Here is a 22,128-nt window from a genome sequence, read left to right as displayed (position 1 = left end):
TGAACCACTGCATTCGCATAAACGATCAGGTGTGGTCCCAGGGGCCCAGCATGAATAACAAAGACCCTTTCACGTGGGAAATGCCAGTGGTTTAGAGGTTACCACCCAGGAGCCAAGACAAAGCCAGTCCTGTTCAGTAAGGTTAATTATGATTATTATAATTACTATTTTGAGACAGGGTCTTGTTCTATTGCTGAGGCTGGTATGCAGTGGCACAATCATGGCTCACAGCAGCCTTGACCTCCTGAGCCCAAGCGATCCTCCTGCCTCAGCCTCCCAAGTAGCTGGGACCGCAGGTGCATGCCACCACACCTGGCTAATTTTTTGAATTTTTGGTAGAGATGGGGTCTCACTTTGTTGCTCGGGTTGGTTCTGAACTCCTGGGCTCAAGTGATCCTCCTGCCTCGGCCTTCCAAAGTGCTGGGATTACAGGCATGAGCTACCACACCTGGCCAAGATGAATTCTTTCTTATGTAGTTCTTCTTTACCTTAACTCTCTCTACCTGCTCACTTCATCTCTGCCCATTCCTGTCCCTTCAATTCCTCACAGCTGCTTTCATTGCTAAATTGAGGTTCTCATTTTTATCTTGTCCCCATAACCTCTGACATCAGTAAATGCACCGCCATTCCTTCCTGGACGTCTCCCTCCGCAGACATCCGTGACTGCAACCCCCCCAATTCTTTACTGGACGTCTCCCTCTGCAGATATCCGTGACTGCACACACACACACCCCCCCAACACCTTCCTGGACGTCTCCCTCCGCAGACATCCGTGACTGCACCTCCCCCCCCTTCCTTCCTGGACGTCTCCCTCCGCAGACATCTGTGACTGCACCCCCTCCCCCTTCCTTCCTGGACGTCTCCCTCCGCAGACATCTGTGACTGCACCCCCCACTGCCTTCCTGGACGTCTCCCTCCGCAGACATCTGTGACTGCACATCCACCCCCATACCCCCCCTTCCTTCCTGGACGTCTCCCTCCGCAGACATCCGTGACTGCACCTCCCCATTCCTTCCTGGACGTCTCCCTCCCAGACATCCGTGACTGCACCCCACCCCCCATTCCTTCCTGGACGTCTCCCTCTGCAGACATCCGTGACTGCACACCACCCCCCATTCCTTCCTGGACGTCTCCCTCTGCAGACATCCGTGACTGCACCCCCCCATTCCTTCCTGGACGTCTCCCTCCCAGACATCCGTGACTGCACCCCACCCCCCATTCCTTCCTGGACGTCTCCCTCCGCAGACATCCGTGACTGCAGCGTGACTGCTCTAGCTTCTTTGATCTTTTCTTTTCATCAGTTTCTTGTTTTGTTATCTCATCTCCCCCCCCCCTTTTTTTTTTTTTTCGAAACAGAGTCTCACTGTGTCACCCAGACTGGAGTGCAATGGCACGATCTCAGCTCACTGCAACCTCCGCCTCCCGGGTTCAAGCAATTCTCCTGCTTCAGCCTCCCAAGTAGCTGGGACTACAGGCATGCACCACCATGCCTGTCTAATTTTTCTGTTTTTAGTAGAGGTAGGGTCTCACCATCTTGGCCAGGCTGGTCTCAAACTCCTGACTTCAAGTGACCCACTTGTCTTGGCCTCCCAAAGTGCTGGGATTACAGACATGAGCCACCGTGCCCGGCCTTGTTTTGTTATCTCTGAATGAAGATGTTTCCCAAGGCTGGGAGCTCCTCTTTCTTTTCTTTTTCTTTTTTTAGACAGAGTCTCACTCTGTTGCCAGGCTAGAGTGCAGTGGCAAGATCTTGGCTCACTCCAACCTCCACCTCACAGGTTCAAGCGGTTCTCCTGCCTCAGCCTCCTGAGTAGCTGGGATTACAGGTGCACGCCACCACACCCAGTTAATTTTTAAATTTTTAGTAGAGACGAGGTTTCACCATGTTCGCCAGGGTGGTCTCGATCTCTTGACCTTGTGATCCACCTGCCTTGGCCTCCCGACGTGCTGGGATCACAGGCGTGATCTCCTCTTTCCTTGATATTTCCCTTGTTGATCTCCTCCATCCTCCTGCAGATGCAGTCTCAGGAGTCCATTTCCAGCCTGGGCTTTTCTTCAGGGCCCCCCTAGTTCCACCTGAGCTCCCATGTGCAGAGTGTCTACTGATAAGGCCCACTGCCATCTGAAACTCAGCATGTGGAGAGCCAACTGCCCACCTCTGTCAATGTCATTCTTCCAGCTACTCGGGCTTAGGAGCCTCAGAGCCCCGGCTGCCCTGGCCCCAAGTGGGTAAGGGGCCTTCTCTGTGTTCCTACGATACCACTGCATGCCCTGGTCATTGCGCTTCCCAGAATGTGGCATGGGAACCCTTCTACATATTCTCCTGACTAGGCTGTGAGCAACTTGAGGGCCTGTACAGCACCAGTCAATTGTCCCCCATGGCCAGGCACAGTGGCTCACACCTGTAATCCCAGCACTTTGGGAGGCCGAGGCGGGCAGATTATTTGAGGCCAGGAGTTCCAGACCAGCCTGGGCAACATGGTGAAACCCTGTCTCTACAAAAAATACAAAAATTAGCCAGGTATGGTGATGCATGCCTGTAGTCCCAGCTACTCAGTAGGCTGAGATGGGAGGATCACCTGGGCCTGGGAGGTCAAGGCTGCAGTGAGCTGTGATTGTGCTGCTGCATTCCAGCCTGAGTGACAGAGCAAGACCCTGTCCCCTGCCAAAAAAATTGTCTGTCACATCAGAGAGCGTGAGGGGAGAATGAGCCATGGCTGTCTTCTTCGTTCTGTTATTTACTTCTTTCCTGTGTTACTGAGCTCATAACCAAATTGTCCTTTTTTTTTTTTTTTTTTTTTTTCTTTAAGGCTGTCCCTTCTCTAAACCATGATGTTACCAGAATAACCTGCCTCTATGGTTGTTTCTTCAACTTTACCCATAGCTTGCCTTTCTAGAAACTTCCACACAGGAGCACTGTCTTCTATTCCTCACCTAAACAAGCTCCCAGTTCCAGCCAAATTCTTTTCTTTCCAACTTGACTTGGTGATATTCCCAGCTACCTGTTTTTTTCCCCAACCAGGGATCCTTTTCCTCCTCAGGAACAATTTCTTGTCCTTCAAGTCACATCTCTACCCAGGCTTCCTGGCACAGCACAAATCTCATCTCCCCTTACCACCCAGTTGTCGTCTTTGAGCTTTTTTTCAGCTATTGCTGGGGAACGTTAAGACACACATAACATACGACTTTGTGCTGATAATTCTTTCTCTAAGTTTATTACTATTTCTTTTCCCCTAGTTAGACTGAGAGTGTCTGAACAGCAAAGCCCATGTCTTATTCATCTTTGCATCAATGTTGTGTAGAAAGTTCTCAATGAAGTAAAATAAACAATTCCATCTTTCAGTTCAACTTTGGAGACGTCTTTGTCCACCAAGCCATCCACACCATCGAGTACTGCCTGGGCTGCATTTCAAACACAGCCTCCTACCTGCGGCTCTGGGCCCTCAGCCTGGCTCATGCACGTGAGTGAGCAGCCCATCAGGGGGACAGTCAGCTCTCCCCAACACCCTGGGAAATAGGTGCAATGTATTTGGAGGTAAAGGTGACTTCTCTGAGCTATTTGTGGATGTTTGCCAAAAGAATGGCTCTTCTTTCCCAGGCACAGGTGCCTTTTCTGTGGGTCTGGCTGCATGTTGCTGGGGTGGTCACCTTCTGTATTAATAGTCTCCTACTGCTGCTGTAACAAATTGTCACAAACGCTCGTGACTTAAAACAACACAAATTTGGCGGGGCGCAGTGGCTCACACCTGTAATCCCAGAGCTTTGGGAGGCAGAGTTTGGGTGAATTGCTTGAGCCCAGGAGTTCAAGATCAGCCTGGCCAAGAGCCTGCCCGTCTCTACTGAAAGTACAAAAATTAGCTGGGCATGGTGGAAGGCGCGTGTAACTCCAGCTACTTGGGAGACTGAAGCAGGAGAATTGCTTGAACCCGGAAGGCGGAGGTTGCAGTGAGCTGAGATCGCATCACTGCACTCCACACTGGGCTACAGAGTGAGACTCCATCTCAAAAAAAAAAAAAAAAAAAACCCAACAACACAAATTTGGTGTCTTCCAGTTTTTGAAGCCAGAGTCCTAAAATCAGGGCGTGGGCAGCTGTGCTCCTGCCGCAGGCTGCAGGTAGAATCTGTGTCCTGCCCTTTCCAGCTTCTTGAGGCTGCCTGCATTCCGTGGCTTGTGGCTCCTCTTTGCATCACTTCAACCTCTGCTTCCAATATCAAATCTCCTTTTTCTCTCACTGTCACTCTCCTGCCTTCCTCTTACAAAGACTCTAGTGATGACGTTGGGCATATCCAGATAATCCGGAATAACGCCCCTCTCTCAGGATTCTTAGCTTAATCTTATCTGCAAAGCCACTGTTGCTATGTAATATAGTATGTTGACAGGTTATTAGGATTAGGATTAGGATTAGGATGTGGACATCTTTGGGGATGGGGGAACATATTTTTTCAGGCTACCATGCCCTTCTGCAAGGTGCTGACCTTTAAGAGAAGGCCTATCTTGATTATGAGCATTGCTGGGAGTCAGTTGGCTGCCTGCTGAGCTGACCCTCAGGAAATGCTCACCACCTTTGTGAATTCACAGCAGTCCAGGGTCAGTCAGGCCAGGCCCAGAAATACAATTCTTTCTTTCTTTCTTTCTTTCTCTTTCTTTCTTATCTATCTATCTATCTATCTATCTATCTATCTATCTATCTATCTGTCTGTCTGTCTGTCTATCTATCTATCTATCTAATCTATCTTTATCTATCTATCTATCTATCTATCTATCTATCTATCTATCTATCTATCTATCTAAAAGAGACAAGGTCTCACTATGTTGCCCAGGCTGATCTCACACTCCTGGCCTCAAGGGATCCTCTTGCCTCAGCCTCCCAAAGTGCTGAGATTTCAGGTATTGGAAATACAATTTTGATAAAGATCCGAGCCCCGGGGTTTCCTAACGTCAGGAATCCTGACTCACCAACTCACTTGTAAGCCCCATCTTGATCTCTGGGGCCTTCTCCAGTCTTGTTTCTTGTCAGTTTTCCTTAGTGCCCCACCAGCACTCCAGACCCATCCATTTCATATGCAGTGGCCCTGAGGAGTGCTTATTTTTTTTTTTTTATCCTGAGACAGGGTCTCCCTCTGTTGCCCAGGTGGAGTGCAGTGGCGCTATCATGGCCTCGAACTCCCAGGCTCATGTCATTCTACCGCCTCAGCTTCCCAAGTAGCTGGGACCACAGGTGCATGCCACCACGCGTGGGCCAATTTTTGTATTTTTTTGGTAGAGACAGGGTTTTGCCTTGTTGCCTAGGCTGGCCTCAAACTCTTGGGCTCAAGCAATTCTCCTGCCTCGGCCTCCCAAGTAGCTGGGACTATAGGTACACACCACTACACTTGGCGATTTTTTTGTTTGTTTTTTGTTTGTTTGGTAGAGACACGGTTTCACCATGTTGCCCAGGCGGCTTGTCTTGAACTCCTGGGCTCAAACAATCCTCCTGCCTTGGCCTCCCAAAGTGCTGGGATTACAGATGTGAGCCACCACGCCTGGCCTGAAGAACTACATTGAGTCTCCAGAAGATGCAGTACTTCCTGGGCCCCTCTGTGTGTTTGCCCCTGCAGCCCCCTTGCCTGAAATAGTCCCTTCTTTAACTCTCTCCCTACCTGGTATTTAATTCCTCCTTCATAACTCAGCTGGAAATCTTCCTTCCTAGTCCCCCAGTCTGGAAGATGCGTTCCTGTGGTTCTGGGGCATGCTCTTAACCTAGCTTCAATTATAATTGTCTTGATTAGCATGTCTCCCTACTGGACTATGAGCTCCTTGAAAGCAAAGACCCTGACTTTTATCTTAGCATTCCTGGCACTGAGCATAATGCCTAGAACAGAGAAGCCAGGCCAAGATGTGTGCTGAATGGATAGAAAAGAAAGTAGTAAAAGTGTGTGATTATTCATTTACAGTAGAAACTCCAGTGCTCAGCATTTGTGTGATCTTCACAACTCAGCTGTGTTCGTTTCCTTGCACAAACTCACATACACACACTTTTACGTGCACACGAATGCTCAGATGCACACACTCAGCCCTGCAAGTGCCTGCAGCACAGACACCCACAAGCATGTCTTTTTTTTTGAGACAGAGTCTTGCTCTGTCACCAGGCTGGAGTGCAGTGGCGTGATCTTGGCTCACTGGTTCAAGCGATTCTTCTGCCTCAGCCTCCCGAGTAGCTGGGACTACAGGTGCGCACCACCACGCCCAGCTAATACATTTTTTAAAATTTTTGTATTTTCAGTAGAGACGGGATTTCACCATGTTGGCCAGGATGGTCTCAATCTCTTGACCTCGTGATCTGCCCGCCTTGGCCTCCCAAATTGCTGGAATCACAGGCGTGAGCCACCGCGCCCAGCCACATGTCTTTACTCCTGTGCACTGCTGTGCATTCATGTGAAGTGGCTATCCCAGGACTGTCACCCACTTGTTCCTTAGAGTAGATCTCAGCACTTCGTGCAGTCAGTGCTGGTAATGAGCCTGGGAGTTCGAGGCCGTGATAGCGCCACTGCACTCCAGCCTGGGCAACAGAGGGAGACCCTGTCTCAGGATAAAAAAAAAAAAATAAGCACTCCTCAGGGCCACTGCATATGAAATGGATGGGTCTGGAGTGCTGGTGGGGCACTAAGGAAAACTGACAAGAAACAAGACTGGAGAAGGCCCCAGAGATCAAGATGGGGCTTACAAGTGAGTTGGTGAGTCAGGATTCCTGACGTTAGGAAACCCCGGGGCTCGGATCTTTATCAAAATTGTATTTCCAATACCTGAAATCTCAGCACTTTGGGAGGCTGAGGCAAGAGGATCCCTTGAGGCCAGGAGTGTGAGATCAGCCTGGGCAACATAGTGAGACCTTGTCTCTTTTAGATAGATAGATAGATTAGATAGATAGATAGATAGATAGATAGATAGATAGATAGATAGATAGATTAGATAGATAGATAGATAGATAGATAGATAGATAGATAGATAGATAGATAGATAGATAAGAAAGAAAGAGAAAGAAAGAAAGAAAGAATTGTATTTCTGGGCCTGGCCTGACTGACCCTGGACTGCTGTGAATTCACAAAGGTGGTGAGCATTTCCTGAGGGTCAGCTCAGCAGGCAGCCAACTGACTCCCAGCAATGCTCATAATCAAGATAGGCCTTCTCTTAAAGGTCAGCACCTTGCAGAAGGGCATGGTAGCCTGAAAAAATATGTTCCCCCATCCCCAAAGATGTCCACATCCTAATCCTAATCCTAATCCTAATAACCTGTCAACATATTATATGGTTCATATTATATCTAATATAATATGTTGACCCATATGGTTCATGGCCGCCTGCCCTGGTTCACCCACTGGGTCATTCTAGAAGTCCCTGCTAGATGTGGCTTCCACTCCATACTAACACAGTTGCTTAAAGAGATAATGTGGAAGAGTGGGGAAAAAATTAAAACACTGACTTAAATTCTGGTTCCTTTTGTACCACTTTTGGCTGAGTAACTTACACAAGAAATTTAACCTTTGTGTGCCAGGGCTGTCATCAGTGGTCCTAGTAGTTAGCCTCCTGTACTGGTCAGGGCAGGCTAAACTCTGTTACAATAACAACTTACCCTCTAAATCTCAGGTCCCTGGGCCAGAGTTTGGCACTATGTGTTGGGGTATCTTTTTAGTAGATAGGGCGTTTCACCATGTTGGCCAGGCTGGTCAACAGCCTAAGGGGTAGGGAAGTGAGGTGTGTACATGTGTTGGGGTGTCCTCTGGCCAAAATTCTTCCTGTCTTATTTAGACCCATCCCTGGTATGACCCAAGTCCTTCAAACTACTGCTGAGGTTGGAGCTGAAGACCAACATTAGCACCACTAATGACTTGAAGCGCTGAGATCCACTTTAAGAAACAAAGTGGGGCCGGGTGTGGTGGCTCATGCCTATAATCCCAGCATTTTGGGAGGCCAAGTTGGGTGGATCACCTGAGGCCAGGAGTTCGAGACCAGCCTGGCCAACATGGTGAAACCCCGTCTCTACTAAAAATACAAAATTAGCTGGGTGTGGTGGCACACGCCTGTAATCCCAGCTACTCGGGAGGGTAAGGCAGGAGAATCACTTGAACCTGGGAGCTGGAAGTTGCAGTGAGCCGAGATCACACCACTGCACTCCAGCCTGGGTGACAGAGCGAGACTCTGTCTTGAAAAAAAAAAAAAAAGGAACAAAGTGGGTGACAGTCCTGGGATAGCCACTTCACGTGAATGCACATCAGTGCACAGGAGTAAAGACATGCTCGTGGGTGTCTGTGCTGCGGGTACACGCAGGGCTGAGTGTGTGCATCTAAGCATTTGTGTGCATGTGAAAGTCTGCATATGTGAGTTTGTGCAAGGAAACGAACATAGCCTGAGCTATGAAGAGCACACGAATGCTAAGCACTGGAGTTTCTACTGTAAATCTCAGGTACGGGTCTAACCAGATGGGGGTGAAGCTGCTCCCATTGATGAAAGACTCTGCATCACTGTAGCAGGCAGAAAACCAGAACTTGGGAGGCAGCAAGCAAACAGGGGTCCTCTTCCTTGCGTTCCATGTCTCTGCTTTGATCATGTTCTGATAGCCACTTGCAAGTGGCAGGCCTGTATCTCTCTGGGCCACATCGTTGTGACCTTTTAGCAGGGGCCTTCAAGTCTCAAGTCAAGGATGTAATGATGCTATTTCCCTGCAAGGTGCATGTCCCAGGCTGTTAGGAATGATAACTAGGGAAGAAGCATTCACACGTGCTCTGTGACCAGGGACACCTAAGCATGGACCCTTACTTGCATAGCTTGGACAGTGAGAGCCCTTGTAGGGCAGTTAGCTGGGGACAGGAACTCAGCTACGAGTCTGGGTTTTTTCTGATACCCATCCATGACCTCCCTCCTCTTGGATTTCACTCCCCTCCTCTTGGATTTCACTCCCCTCGGGGCCTTTTAAAACATTCCCTGACTGTCAGCCTTTGAGAGACTCCATGGGCATGTAAGAAATGTGTAGAAAAGACCTTTAGAGCTGGGGGTGTGGGAAACAGCTGAGGAGGTAAGGGGTAGGGAAGTGGGGGGGTGGGGGGGTGATGTGTCATAGGAACAGGCCAGAGGGGGCTGTGTGGCGTTTGTCCCTGAACTTCCCAGAGCTTCAATTTCCTTATCTATAAGATGGGCATCATAAAAACTAATTTATAGGGTTGATGCGGGCCTTACTGGGATAATATGTGTAAACTGCTTTGAATTCCTCTGGCTTGGCTCTTAATTTGGAGTCTGTGGCTGAACTTCAGGCTTTCTGTAAATCCCCTGAAACTACGTATAAGATGTTGTTGGGCGTCTCTGTGTGCATTTTTCTGGGGAAAGGATTCATGACTTTCTTCAGATTTCAGAGGGGACCCGTGACCACCAAAGGGTGAAAACAGCCACTTTCCCGAGTGAGGCTGAACTCACCTCATGTGCTCAGTACCTGGCATGTGCCCTTGTACATTGCAGTGACTGAATAAATATTAGCTAAACATTTTTTGAAATATGGTTAGGATTTTAATCTTTTTAAAAACATTTTTACTTTGAAATATAGCATGTTTAGAAAAATGCATAAAATATATATTCAGCCTAATGGATTTTTGTAAAGCAAACACTCATGTAACCACTTCCTGGTCAAAGAAGAGGCTGTGGCTGGGCGCGGTGGCTTGCACCTGTAATCCCAGCACTTTGGAGGCCGAGGCAGGTGGATTATGAGGTCAAGAGATCGAGACCACCCTGGCCAACATGGTGAAACCCCATCTCTACTAAATATACAAAAATTAGCTGGGTGTAGTTGCATACACCTGTAGTCCCAGCTACTCGGGAGGCTGAGGCAGGAGAATCGCTTGAACTCGGGAGGTGGAGGTTGCAGTGAGCCAAGATCACGCCATTGCACTCCAGACTGGACGACAAGAGCGAAACTCTGTCTCAAAAAAAAAAAAAAAAAAAAAAAAAAGCAGACAGTGGCAGCACACTTGAGGGTCACTGGAGCCCGTGAGGTCAAGGCTGCAATGAGCCGTAATTGCACTACTGCATTCCAGCCTGGGTGACACAGTGAGAACCTGTCTCAAAAAATAATAATAAAACAATAATAATCTGAGCTGGATGTGGTGGCTCACACCTGATTTCCCAGCACTTTGGGAGGCTGAGACAGGAGGATTGCTTCAGGCCAGGAGTTGGAGACCATCCTAGGCAACAGAGTGAGACCCTGTCTCTATTTAAAAAATATATATTTTTTTAATTAAAAAGACGACAAAATACAATAAATAACAATCTGCATTTACAAGATAATCCCAGTGGTTTCGTGTACCTTGCAGAACTGTCTGAAGTGCTCTGGACTATGGTGATGAACAGCGGCCTTCAGATTCGAGGCTGGGGAGGAATCATCGGGGTTTTTATTATTTTTGCCGTATTTGCTGTCCTGACAGTAGCCATCCTTCTGATCATGGAGGGCCTCTCTGCTTTCCTGCACGCCCTGCGACTGCACTGGTAAGGATGGTTGTCCCGTGGAAGCTCGATGTGGTGTTGGAAAGGGAGTGGGCTGTGGGGCCAGCCGACTGGGTTCAGATCGTGAGCTGTGTGTGACTTTAGCGGCTTACATACCTCTTTGGAGCCTTAGTTTAGTCATCTGTTGGTGTCATATTAAATGATGTAATATATGTGTATATATATATATATATACACACATTCATTCATACTCATTCAGACACTCATATGTGTTAGGTCTCATTTACTCCTTCCCTTTTAGGTGATCAGTGTTCACTTGTTATTACAATTGGCTTTAACCCAAGTGACACTTCCAAGTATTGGCAAGGTGGCATCTGAGATAGGCTCAGAGAAGACATGCTTAGAAAATCTGGAATGTTTGGCTTTTTTTTTTTTTGAGACAGGCTCTCACTCTGTCGCCCAGGCTGGAGTTCAGTGGCGTAACCTTGGCTCACTGCAACCTCCACCTACCAGGTTCAAGCGATTCTCCTGCCTCAGCCTCCTGAGTAACTGGGATTACAGGCGTCTGCCACTATGCCCAGCTAAGTTTTGTATTTTTACCAGAGACAGGGTTTCCCCATGTTTGCTGGGCTGGTCTTGAACTCTTGGCCTCAAGTGATTCACCCGCCTCAGCCTCCTGAAGTGCTGGGATTACAGGCATGCACCATCACACCCAACTAATTTTTGTATTTTTAGTAGAGATGGGGTTCCCCTATGTTGGCCAGGCTGGTCTCAAACTCCTGGCCTCAAGTGATTCATCTGCCTCAGCCTCCCAAAGTGCTGGGATTACAGGCATAAGCCACTGCGCCCAGTGAATCTGGGATGTTTGGCTCTTGTTGCTGAGTAGAGGAGTTATACCAACAAGTTATGAAAGTCTCAAAAGTGGAAAGAGAAAGAGGGTACCACCCGGAGGGAGACGCTTACCGGGAGCCCTGGACATGCACAGATGTATCTAGTGACAATCAGCCGTCGTTAGGTTGACGAATATGGAAGCATGTTTAGGCCTCTGGTTGTCTTCCAAGTTACATTTCAACCAAGAATTCTGAGTGTGCAGTGCATGCCCTTCAGCTGCAGAGAACGTACCCAGCTTGCCCTGATGTTTTCTTCCTCCCTTTATGGCCACTATTCATAAAGAAGCCTTTACACTTCATGTACCAAATGAGGAGAGCCACAGCATCCCCTGCCTCCATGATGACGTCATTCCTCTCCATGTCATTGAGGAGATGAACCGAACTCCGTAACTTAATAAAACATAAATGAGGCCGGGCACGGTGGCTCATGCCTGTAATCCCAGCACTTTGGGAGGCCAAGGCGGGCGGATCACCTGAGGTTGGAAGTTTGCGACCGGACCAACGTGGAGAAACCCCGTCTCTACTAAAAATACAAAATTAGCTGGGGTGGTGGTGGGCGCCTGTAGTCCCAGCTACTCAAGGGGCTGAAGCAGGAGAATGGCTGGAACCCGGGAGGTAGAGCTTGCAGTGAGCCGAGATGGAGCCACTGCACTCCAGCCTGGGCAACAGAGTGAGACTCCATCTCAAAATAAATAAATAAATAAATAAACAAACAAACAAACAAAACATAAATGATCTGACATGAAATCAGTTATGTGAGTTACAAAAATACAGGTCAAGGGTCTTTGCGTTCTATAATATGTGAGTCCCACATTTTAGAATTAGCTGGAAAAGGGAAATGACATGAGAGAGTGCTGCACAGTGAGGGAGTCTTGGCTTGTCATGGGGGTGGGGAAGCTCCTTCCATGAGGGAAGAGTTGTTAGGCTGTGGCCATGAGCCCACAAGCAGAGAGGCCTGGAGGAAATGAAGGGGAGGGGAAGGGGAAGGTGGTAAGAGACAGATGAGAGAAGGGCTTAAAAAATCCTCAGATTCATGGCCTGGGTGCAGTGGCTTACACCTGTAATCCCAGCACTTTGGGAGGCCGAGGTGTGTGGATAACCTGAGGTCAGGAGTTCGAGACCAGTCTGGCCAACGTGGCAAAACCTGGTGTTTACTAAAAATACAAAAATTAGCTTGGTGTGGTGGTGGGCGTCTGTAATCCCAGCTACTCGGGAGGCTGAAGCAGGAGAATCGCTTGAACCTGGGAGGTGGAGATTGCAGTGAGCTGAGATCGCACTATTGCATTCCAGCCTGGACCACCAGGGCAAAACTCTGTCTCAAAAAAATATATATATATCATATATATAATATATATATTATACACACACACACACACACACACACACACACACATAAATTAGCTAGGCATGGTGGTATATGCCTATAGTCCCAGCTACTCAGGAGGCTGAGGCAGGAGAATCTCTTGAACCTGAGAGGCAGAGGTTGTAGTGAGCCAAGATTGCGACACTGCACTCCAGCCTGGGTGATGGAGCAAGACTCTGTCTCAAAAAAAAAAAAAAAAAAAAATTCTCAGGATTCTCATGGCAGCCATCAGCCTGGGTGCCTGTCGTGGCCAACCCTGCTGACTTTGTGCTTGATTTTACAAATGCTCTGCTTCCTCCTTCCTTCCACCTTCCAGCCTCTAACTGATGTGTTTCAATCTCCCATTTCTTACCCCACGCCCTCCCCGCAACAACAGGGTTGAGTTCCAGAACAAGTTCTATGTTGGGGATGGTTACAAGTTTTCTCCATTCTCCTTTAAACACATCCTGGATGGCACAGCCGAGGAGTAGGCTGAGGGCTGCACCTCCCACGGCGGTCTCCATGCCAATGAAAGAAGTTCAGTCTTGTCTTTGATATCAGCCCCTGCAAGGCGTTCAATGGGAAGGTTGTTCTTGGCTTACCTGAAGCATGAAGCTGTGTATTATTTGGATGTCAGCCTGTGGATTTGATACGACTTAACCACGTCAGAGGAAGGACTTTGGCAAGTGATATTGTCTTTGTGTGGGGTATTAATTCTCAAATAATAAAATAATTGACAAATGAGGGGAGAATGCTAAACAGATGTCTTCTTGCAATATTTTAAATATTGTATTTGAGAAAATAAACATCTGAGTCATTCACTTTTTCCTTAAGATGTGTTTATTTGGCCAGGTGCAGTGGTTCACGCCTGTAATCTTAGTATTTTGGGAGGCCAAGGCGGGTGGATCACCCAAATTCAGGAGTTTGAGACCAGCCTGGCAAACATGGTGAAACCCCGTCTCTGCTAAAAATACAAAAATTAGCTGGGCTTGGTGGCAGGTGCCTGTAATTCCAGCTACTCGGGAGGCTGAGGCAGGAGAATCGCTTGAACGCTGCAGGGTGGAAGTTGCAGTGAGCCGAGATCGCACCACTTCACTCCAGCCTGGGCAAAAGAGCAAAACTCCATCTCAAAAAAAAAAAAAAAGATGTTTTTACTCAAAATTATTCCATACCAGTCTGGGCACAGTGACTCACACCTGTAATCCCAGCACTTTGGGAGGCCGAGGTGTGTGGATAACCTGAGGTCAGGAGTTCGAGACCAGCCTGGCCAACGTGGCAAAACCTGGTGTTTACTAAAAATACAAAAATTAGCTGGGTGTGGTGGTGGGCGTCTGTAATCCCAGCTACTCGGGAGGCTGAGGCAGGAGAATCGCTTGAACCTGGGAGGTGGAGATTGCAGTGAGCTGAGATCGCACTATTGCACTCCAGCCTGGACCACCAGGGCAAAACTCTGTCTCAAAAAATATATATATATCATATATATAATATATATATTATACACACACACACACACACACACACACACACACACACACACACATAAATTAGCAAGGCATGGTGGTATATGCCTATAGTCCCAGCTACTCAGGAGGCTGAGGCAGGAGAATCTCTTGAACCTGAGAGGCAGAGGTTGCAGTGAGCCAAGATTGCGACACTGCACTCCAGCCTGGGTGATGGAGCAAGACTCTGTCTCAAAAAAAAAAAAAAAAAAAAAAAATCCTCAGGATTCTCATGGCAGCCATCAGCCTGGGTGCCTGTCGTGGCCAACCCTGCTGACTTTGTGCTTGATTTTACAAATGCTCTGCTTCCTCCTTCCTTCCACCTTCCAGCCTCTAACTGATGTGTTTCAATCTCCCATTTCTTACCCCACGCCCTGCCCGCAACAACAGGGTTGAGTTCCAGAACAAGTTCTATGTTGGGGATGGTTACAAGTTTTCTCCATTCTCCTTTAAACACATCCTGGATGGCACAGCTGAGGAGTAGGCTGAGGGCTGCACCTCCCGCGGCGGTCTCCATGCCAATGAAAGAAGTTCAGTCTTGTCTTTGATATCAGCCCCTGCAAGGCGTTCAATGGGAAGGTTGTTCTTGGCTCACCTGAAGCATGAAGTTGTGTATTATTTGGATGTCAGCCTGTGGATTTGATACAACTTAACCACGTCAGAGGAAGGACTTTGGCAAGTGATATTGTCTTTGTGTGGGGTATTAATTCTCAAATAATAAAATAATTGACAAATGAGGGGAGAATGCTAAACAGATGTCTTCTTGCAATATTTTAAATATTGTATTTGAGAAAATAAACATCTGAGTCATTCACTTTTTCCTTAAGATGTGTTTATTTGGCCAGGCGCAGTGGCTCACGCCTGTAATCTTAGAATTTTGGAGGCCAAGGCGGGTGGATCACCCAAGGTCAGGAGTTTGAGACCAGCCTGGCAAACATGGTGAAACCCTGTCTCTACTAAAAATACAAAAATTAGCTGGGCTTGGTGGCAGGTGCCTGTAATTCCAGCTACTCAGGAGGCTGAGGCAGGAGAATCGCTTGAACGCTGCGGGGTGGAAGTTGCAGTGAGCCGAGATCGCACCACTTCACTCCAGCCTGGGCAAAAGAGCAAAACTCCATCTCAAAAAAAAAAAAAAAGATGTTTTTACTCAAAATTATTCCATACCAGTCTGGGCACAGTGACTCACACCTGTAATCCCAGCACTTTGGGAGGCTGAGGCGGGTAGAATACCTGAGGTTGGGAATCCAAGACCAGCCTGACCAATATGTTGAAACCCCGTCTCTACTAAAAATAAAAAATTATCTGGGCGTGGTGGCAGGTGCCTGTAATCCTAGCTACTTGGGAGGCTGACGCAGGAGAATTGCTTGAACCCAGGAGGTGGAGGTTGCAGTGACCTGAGATCAAGTCACCTCACGCTAGCCTGGGTGACAGAGCAAGACTCCATCTCAAAAAAAAAAAAAAAAAAAAAAATTATTCCATACCATTTACTACTGACAATTATAGGCCAAAGCTGAACAATAGAGCTACACAAACTAATCCCAGAGAAGGATCATGCATATTGTATTTCCTCATTTCCTCCTTCCTCAAACACCTTTTTCCGTTGTCTAGGGCTAAGCATTACAAGCTTAGGAACTTTCTCATGAATTTTCACTGAGGAAGAAGAGATAATGTTCTCTGTTTGGAGGGAGGGCCGCCCCCGGTGTGGCTCTCTGGATGCTAAATCCTGTGAAATGAAGTGTGGCAACATGACATCATCAAGGACTTTGTTTACTGTCAATACACGTTATGCTGGGGTAACTGGAGAAAGAGATTTGGAGGCTTCAACAAGTTCAGAAAATGGTGTGCTGGGAGGGAAACCACCAAGACGTCTGGCCCATTACTCCCTGGCTCTGTGGGCACCAAAGTCATCAGTCATTTCTTAAGTGCCTGCACTAGCAAACTCCTAAGAGTCCGATAAGATACATATATGATACACAAGATATATATCATATATGATATATATGATAAACAAGGTATATATGTTTGCATATATATAGAGAGAGGTAGGGTCTCACTCTTGCCCAGGCTGGAGTGCAGTGACAAGATCACAGCTCACTGCAGCCTCAGCCTCCCAAGCTCAAATGTTCCTCCCACCTCAGCCTCCTGACTAGCTGGGACTACAGGTGTGTACCACCATGCCCAGCTAATATTTTTTAGTTTTTTGTAGAGTTGCCGTGGGTAGGGGGTGTCTCACTATGTTGCCCAGGCTGGTCTTGAATTACTGGGCTCAAGCTGTCCTCCCGCCTCAGCCTCTCAAAGTGCTGGGGTTACAGGCATGAGCACCCGGCCCCACTGACTGTTTTGTCTGAATGGACTTTATCCATGTAGATTATTATCTTTATGGTAACTATACTGATAGAATTAAGTATAATTATCGTTTTTTTTTTTTTAGTGCTTTTACAATTTACAAAATAATAGTATCTTATTTAATTTTAAATTTTCTTTTTCTTTCTTTCTTTTCTTTTTCTTTTTTTTTTTTTTGAGACAGGGCCTCACTCTGTCTCAGGGATATGCTGGAGTTTAGTGGTGCAATCTTAGCTCACTGTGACCTCCGGCCTCCCAGGTTCAAGCAATTCTCCAGCCTCAGCCTCCTGAGTAGCTGGGATTACAGGCAACCGCCACCATGCATGGCTAATTTTTGTACTTCTAGTAGAGACGTGGTTTCACCATGTTGGCCAGGCTGGTGTCTCGAAATCCTGGCCTCAAGTGATCTGTCCGCCTTGGCCTCCTAAAGTGTTGGGATTACAGGTGTGAGCCACCGCATCTGGCCAGTTCTAAATTTTCATTGTTAGTAAAGTTCTAAAAGAGCTGATTAAATTCAAAATTATGCTTTGGATGAGACCCTGTTTTTTAAGTGCCCACGTGTCCTGTGTGTGGTAAAGCTGACTGGTGCTCACGGGAAGCGGCATTGCTCAAACCTAAAAGGAAGCTTCTGTGTCACCTTCCATGTCAGTATCATGACTTTTCCAGCACAGTGAAAGGCTGGAAAATATTAGATGCTCAATATTCACTTAATGAGATTGAGCAAAAGAATGATAGCTAAGGTCAGAAGGTGTACATGTTTGAGTCCCAACTTTGATGCTTTATCATGAGTGCCCTCAGGAAAGAAATGGAGTTGTTGCCCTCATTGCCAAATGTTCCCCTCATCTCCACCTCTCTGGACTGTAGAAAAGGTGGTTGTAAAGCCCTGGGTGTGGAGGAGATACTGTCAGTGATGGTCGAACTGGGAGAATAGACTGAGACAGCATGCAAATGGGGGGGATGAGAAATCTACCAATCCCATGCCGCCATGGCCACTGGACAATTTTCAGGTTCTCAGCTCACTACTGTCCTTCTCAACAACTGTCTAAAAAGAACACTGTGCTTAAATGGATCCCCAGCCTGTTGACCCTTAATTCTATTTGTTTTTTAATTTTTATATACCACTGTGTAGTTTTGAATTAGAATTAGGCCAGGCGTGGTGACTGGCGCCTGTAATCCCAGCACTTTGGGAGGTCAAGGTGGGTGAATCGCTTGAGACCAGGATTTTGGGACCAGCCTGGCCAACTGGTGAAACCCCACATCTACTGAAAGTATGAAAATTAGCCAGGCATGGTGGTGTACACCTGTAATCCCAGCTACTCAGGAGGCTGAGGCAGAAGAATCACTTGAACCCGGGAGGCAGAGGTTGCAGTGAGCCGAGATCATGCCACTGCACTTCAGCCTGGGAGACAGAGCGAGACATCATCTCAAAAAAATAAAAATAAAAATTTTTTTTAAAGTAAAAAAATTAGAATTGCCTAAAAGACATTGCACCTTTCAAGTGTATGACAGTGTAACAATGTTTAACAGTTGTTTTATTAAGTGAATGCTTGAACGTATTCAACATTAAATTCAATTTACTTCACAGTAATGTTTGCAAATACATTATCACTTCTTAAATATTTCAAATCAAGCAACTTGAAGTTCAGAAGGCTTGCTCTCAAATAACTCTTCTACAGTGACACAAAGACTGAAAGGAGCCTACGACTTGAGTCCCAGTCTCTAACCAACAATGACTGTATCCTAACTGGTGAACTCATATGAGGGAGCTCCAAGCTCAAGAGGTGCAGGCCCCTTCCAGATCCTCCCAGATGCATCTGTGTGACCCACAGCAAGGGCAGTAATCACCACCAAAATCTTCATTTGCAATAGGTGCACAACAGGATGAATGCAAACGCCTAGTAAAGAAACTCGAATGGGTTACCCTGACAGGCATTGCACTCATTCTTTACTCCTTTTTTATCTTTTTTTTTTTTTTTTTTTAGACAGAGTCTCACTCTGTCTCCCAGGCTGGAGTGCAGTGGTGCGATCTTGGCTCACTGCAACTTCCGCCTCCCAGGTTCAAGTGATTCTCCTGCCTCATTCTCCCGAGTAGCTGGGATTACAAGCATGGACCATCACGCCTGACTAATTTTTGTATTTTTAGTAGAGACGGAGTTTTGCCATGTTTGCCAGGCTGGTCTTGAACTCCTGACCTCAAGTGATTCACCCACCTTGGCCTCCCAAAGTGCTTGGATTACAGGTGTAAGCCACCACTCCCGGCCCATCCTTTACTTCTTCTTCTTGTTTTTTCCTGCCTCAGCCTCCAGAGTAGCTGGGATTACAGGCACATGCCACCATGCCTGGCTAATTTTGTATTTTAAGTAGAGACGGGGTTTCGCCATGTTGGCCAGGCTGGTCTTGAACTCATGACCTCAAGTGATCCGCCCACCTCAGCCTTCCAAAGTGCTGGGATTACAGGCGTGAGCCACCGCACCTGGCCCTTAAATCATGCTGTGGGCCCTCAGCTGGGACTCTTCAACTGCAGCTTCTTGGTCAATCTCCTTCTTGGTTCTGTGGCATACAAACAGGGATTTGCCTCTCCATTTGAAAGCCATGTTCTTGCCTTCTGGAATGTCAGATAACTTGATTTCAATTTTCGACATGGCCGACATCAGCAGAAGCACTGATGCTGGAAACAAACTGGGAGATGACATTCTTGGCAGCATATGCGACACCCACAGCAGTTGTTGCAGTTACCAAATAGAAGAACCCTTTCCTAGCCTCGCCATCCTCTTTTGAAGACTTTGTCCCATCAAAAATCTCAATGCAACGGTAATCAGGGAAGTCAGGCACATTGATGTCTGTATGGGAATAATGAACAGAAGCAGGGACATTGAGGCCCACAGAGTTGACCCAAGACCAGTTCATGGCCTGGCCACTCAGCGACTCCTGGCATAGCAAAGGCTGCTCCATGTACAGCATAGGCGGCTCCAGGGTGGCAGGCACCATGGCCTATACCAGGGGCTACAGCATGCCTGCCACCCTGCAGGATATGGCCGACAGGATGGGCATGAACCTGCCCCTTAATTCTGAGCAATGGCTGTGAGCAAATGTTTGCAAGGGCAAAGCTTCCCTCTGCCCCTTGCCTAGGTCTTCTCTTTCAGAAATTCCTCCAGCTGTCCTGAGAACAACATAGTAATTTCCTCCAAAGTTCGGCAGCATCTTTCAGTCTTAACAAGAAATGTAATTTCCCCTTTAAAAGGAGATCAAATGCAGGCTGCTGAGAAGAGGGTGTGCCCTACGTGTCATTCACTTGCCCAGAATGCGAAGTTGGCCCTTAAAGAATCCTGATCTGAGACCCGACCTGAAAGGAGAGGATAAGACCAGGGAGCCAGGCGTCTTGGGAACGCAAGTCTGGCCACCCCTGAGGAGCCATCGGTGCTCCAACTTCCGTCTAAGACTTGGCCACGGTGAGGGGAGCAAAAGAGCCTGAAATTGGAAGGCTGTCCAAGGAATATACAGAGGTGAGAAATTTGTGGGCAACATTGATCTGGACTTATTTTTTCCTGCTGCTGTAGAGGGTGGGGGTGGGGTATTGACTGTTAGTTTGTGGCTGAAGGCAAATGGAGCATGAAAATTTCCTTGGATATTGCAAAACAAATTACGTCACACATCACACACAAAACTCAGTTTAAAAAAGATCTACTGTGGCCCAATTATTTCTGGTTAAAAAAACCAGTATAACAAAATACAATAGAATAAAATGTCAATCAGTCCTTTAGAATTTGTTTTAATGAAGCTTGAACTCTACCTTAGCCTTGAGTTTCAGAGTAAATCCCCAATCTATCAGTTTCTCGCCAGGTTTTGTGAAGGTAGGTCATGGATTACTTTCCCACTGTAGCTTTTTAGGAACTGATGGTGAGGGATGTGAAGCATTCTTTCCCATGTTATTCCCTATTTTCGTGAGTTGGTCTAACTGATCATCCAACTGCCATTCATCCATCCATCCATTCACCCATCCATCCATCCTCTTACTGGGTTAGCAAGGATTTAGAATGACATAGGAAACCGGCCAGGCATGGTGGCTCACACCTGTAATCCCAGCACTTTGGGAGGCCGAGGCGGGTGGATCACAAGGTCAGGAGTTCAAGACCAGCCTGACCAAGATAGTGAAACCCCGTCTCTACTAAAAATACAGAAAAATTAGCCAGGCATGGTGGTAGGTGCCTGTAATCCCAGCTACTCAGGAGGCTGAGGCAGGATAATTGCTTGAACCCGGGAAGCGGAGGTTGCAGTGAGCCGAGATCACACCACAGCACTCCAGCCTGGGCAACAGAGTGAGACTCTGCCTCAAAAAAAAAAAAAAAAAAAATCGACATAGGAAACCAAAGAACAGAGGATGTCAACTCAGCCTTTCCAGCGTTCCATTTCTGAGTTAAGATCTCAAGCTCTATCTCTCAATAATGTTCCTCATCTCCATCTCTCAAACACGTTGTTCTGTCCTTTCTTCATGTAGCTTTTGGCTAAAACTCTAGAGACTACCAAGAAATACATTTCATATATATGATAACTAACTTTGAGTTTGTGTTTGAGTGTCCTTTTAATGACTTAAAGAGTAAGCCCCTTTCCAAGGTACAGATGTGAACGCTACAGTCCTGATAATCTCCTGCCAACAGCCCTGTGCCCTGCAACTTGCTCCACCAAGGGAATCCTGTTGTTGAAAACCCTGTATCCTAATAGGGTGGGAATGAGGACTTTCTCTGTTGCAGGTAAACCTGTACGTTTGTTTTTTCCCCCTCTTGGCAAATTCCCCTGACACTGGGGACCCACCCAGCCCTGATTATCTTCAAGGGCTGTGCATTGGGAAGACCAGTGTTACAATTGACGGGCACTGAATGCTGTTCCGGTGGCGGGGCAAGGGCTGACTTGCTCCTCTGAGCCACACCTCACCACCAGCCCTTTTTTTCCACCCTAACCCCACCTATGCCTTTGGAAGAACTGAAGTTTGAAAGCTTCTTCTTTCTCTAAAATATATTGATTTTGCAATGTAGAACACAGGAGAATTTTGGTGAAAAGTATCCATTTTGTTGTGCCTCTCATAAGTAAGATGAACTGACTAGTTTGGAGAGGTTTTGAGGTCTTATTTTCCAGTAGGAAAGTAGCACACTGAGATCACAATTTCCCAACACCACTCAAGTTTACCCGTGAAATAAAATCAACCTATTTTAGAAAACAAGTGACTTTTTCTCCCCACTTTGGGTAATTTTTTATTTGATCCCAGTGTGTTCTAATATTAGCAGAACATTAACAATAAATGCCTTTTGGAGACCTATATGTATTTGGTAACTCTGTAGATACTTTATTTTTATTTATTTTTTATTTTTTGAGATGGAGTTTCGCTCTTGTCGCCCAGGATGGAGTGCAATGGCACAATCTCAGCTCACTGCAACCTCCGCCTCCCAGGTTCAAGCGATTCTCCTGCCTCAGCCTCCCAAGTAGCTGGGACTACAGGCACCTGCTACCACATCCAGCTAATTTTTTGGAGACGGAGTTTCACTCTATCACCTAGGCTGGAGTGCAGTGGCATGATCTCAGCTCACTGCAACCTCC

The 22,128-nt window shown here is 47.0% G+C and overlaps 2 protein-coding genes and 1 pseudogene across 6 annotated transcripts in view; 2 read left to right on the top strand and 1 right to left on the bottom strand.

The window, feature by feature from the left end:
• Positions 1-13,518, top strand: part of ATP6V0A4 (ATPase H+ transporting V0 subunit a4) — a 91,754-nt gene extending 78,236 nt beyond the window's left edge. For 3 of the 5 annotated variants that reach the window (XM_063667872.1, XM_054494694.1, XM_054494696.2), the window contains 3 exons: positions 3,344-3,461; positions 10,336-10,507; positions 13,095-13,464. In XM_063667872.1, coding sequence (XP_063523942.1) covers positions 3,344-3,461; positions 10,336-10,507; positions 13,095-13,188 — 384 coding nt within the window. In that variant the 3' untranslated portion in view covers positions 13,189-13,464. Of the gene's footprint in view, positions 1-3,343; positions 3,462-10,335; positions 10,508-13,094 lie in introns of all 5 variants that reach the window. The other 2 variants (XM_054494693.1, XM_054494695.2) reach the window with 1 other exon arrangement.
• Positions 13,519-18,258: 4,740 nt separating this feature from the next.
• On the bottom strand, positions 18,259-19,740 carry LOC129041597 (cytochrome b-c1 complex subunit Rieske, mitochondrial-like; annotated as a pseudogene).
• Positions 19,741-19,927: 187 nt separating this feature from the next.
• The window catches only part of SVOPL (SVOP like), a 106,097-nt gene continuing 103,896 nt past the window's right edge, over positions 19,928-22,128 (top strand). Inside the window, exon 1 of the mRNA XM_054494692.2 lies at positions 19,928-20,042. The gene's annotated coding sequence lies outside the window, so the exon portion shown is untranslated. The remainder of the gene's footprint in view (positions 20,043-22,128) is intronic.

Source organism: Pongo pygmaeus, chromosome 6 (genome assembly GCF_028885625.2).
Source record: "Pongo pygmaeus isolate AG05252 chromosome 6, NHGRI_mPonPyg2-v2.0_pri, whole genome shotgun sequence".
Taxonomy (NCBI): Eukaryota; Metazoa; Chordata; class Mammalia; order Primates; family Hominidae; genus Pongo; species Pongo pygmaeus.
This window is presented reverse-complemented; position numbering and strand designations above follow the sequence as displayed.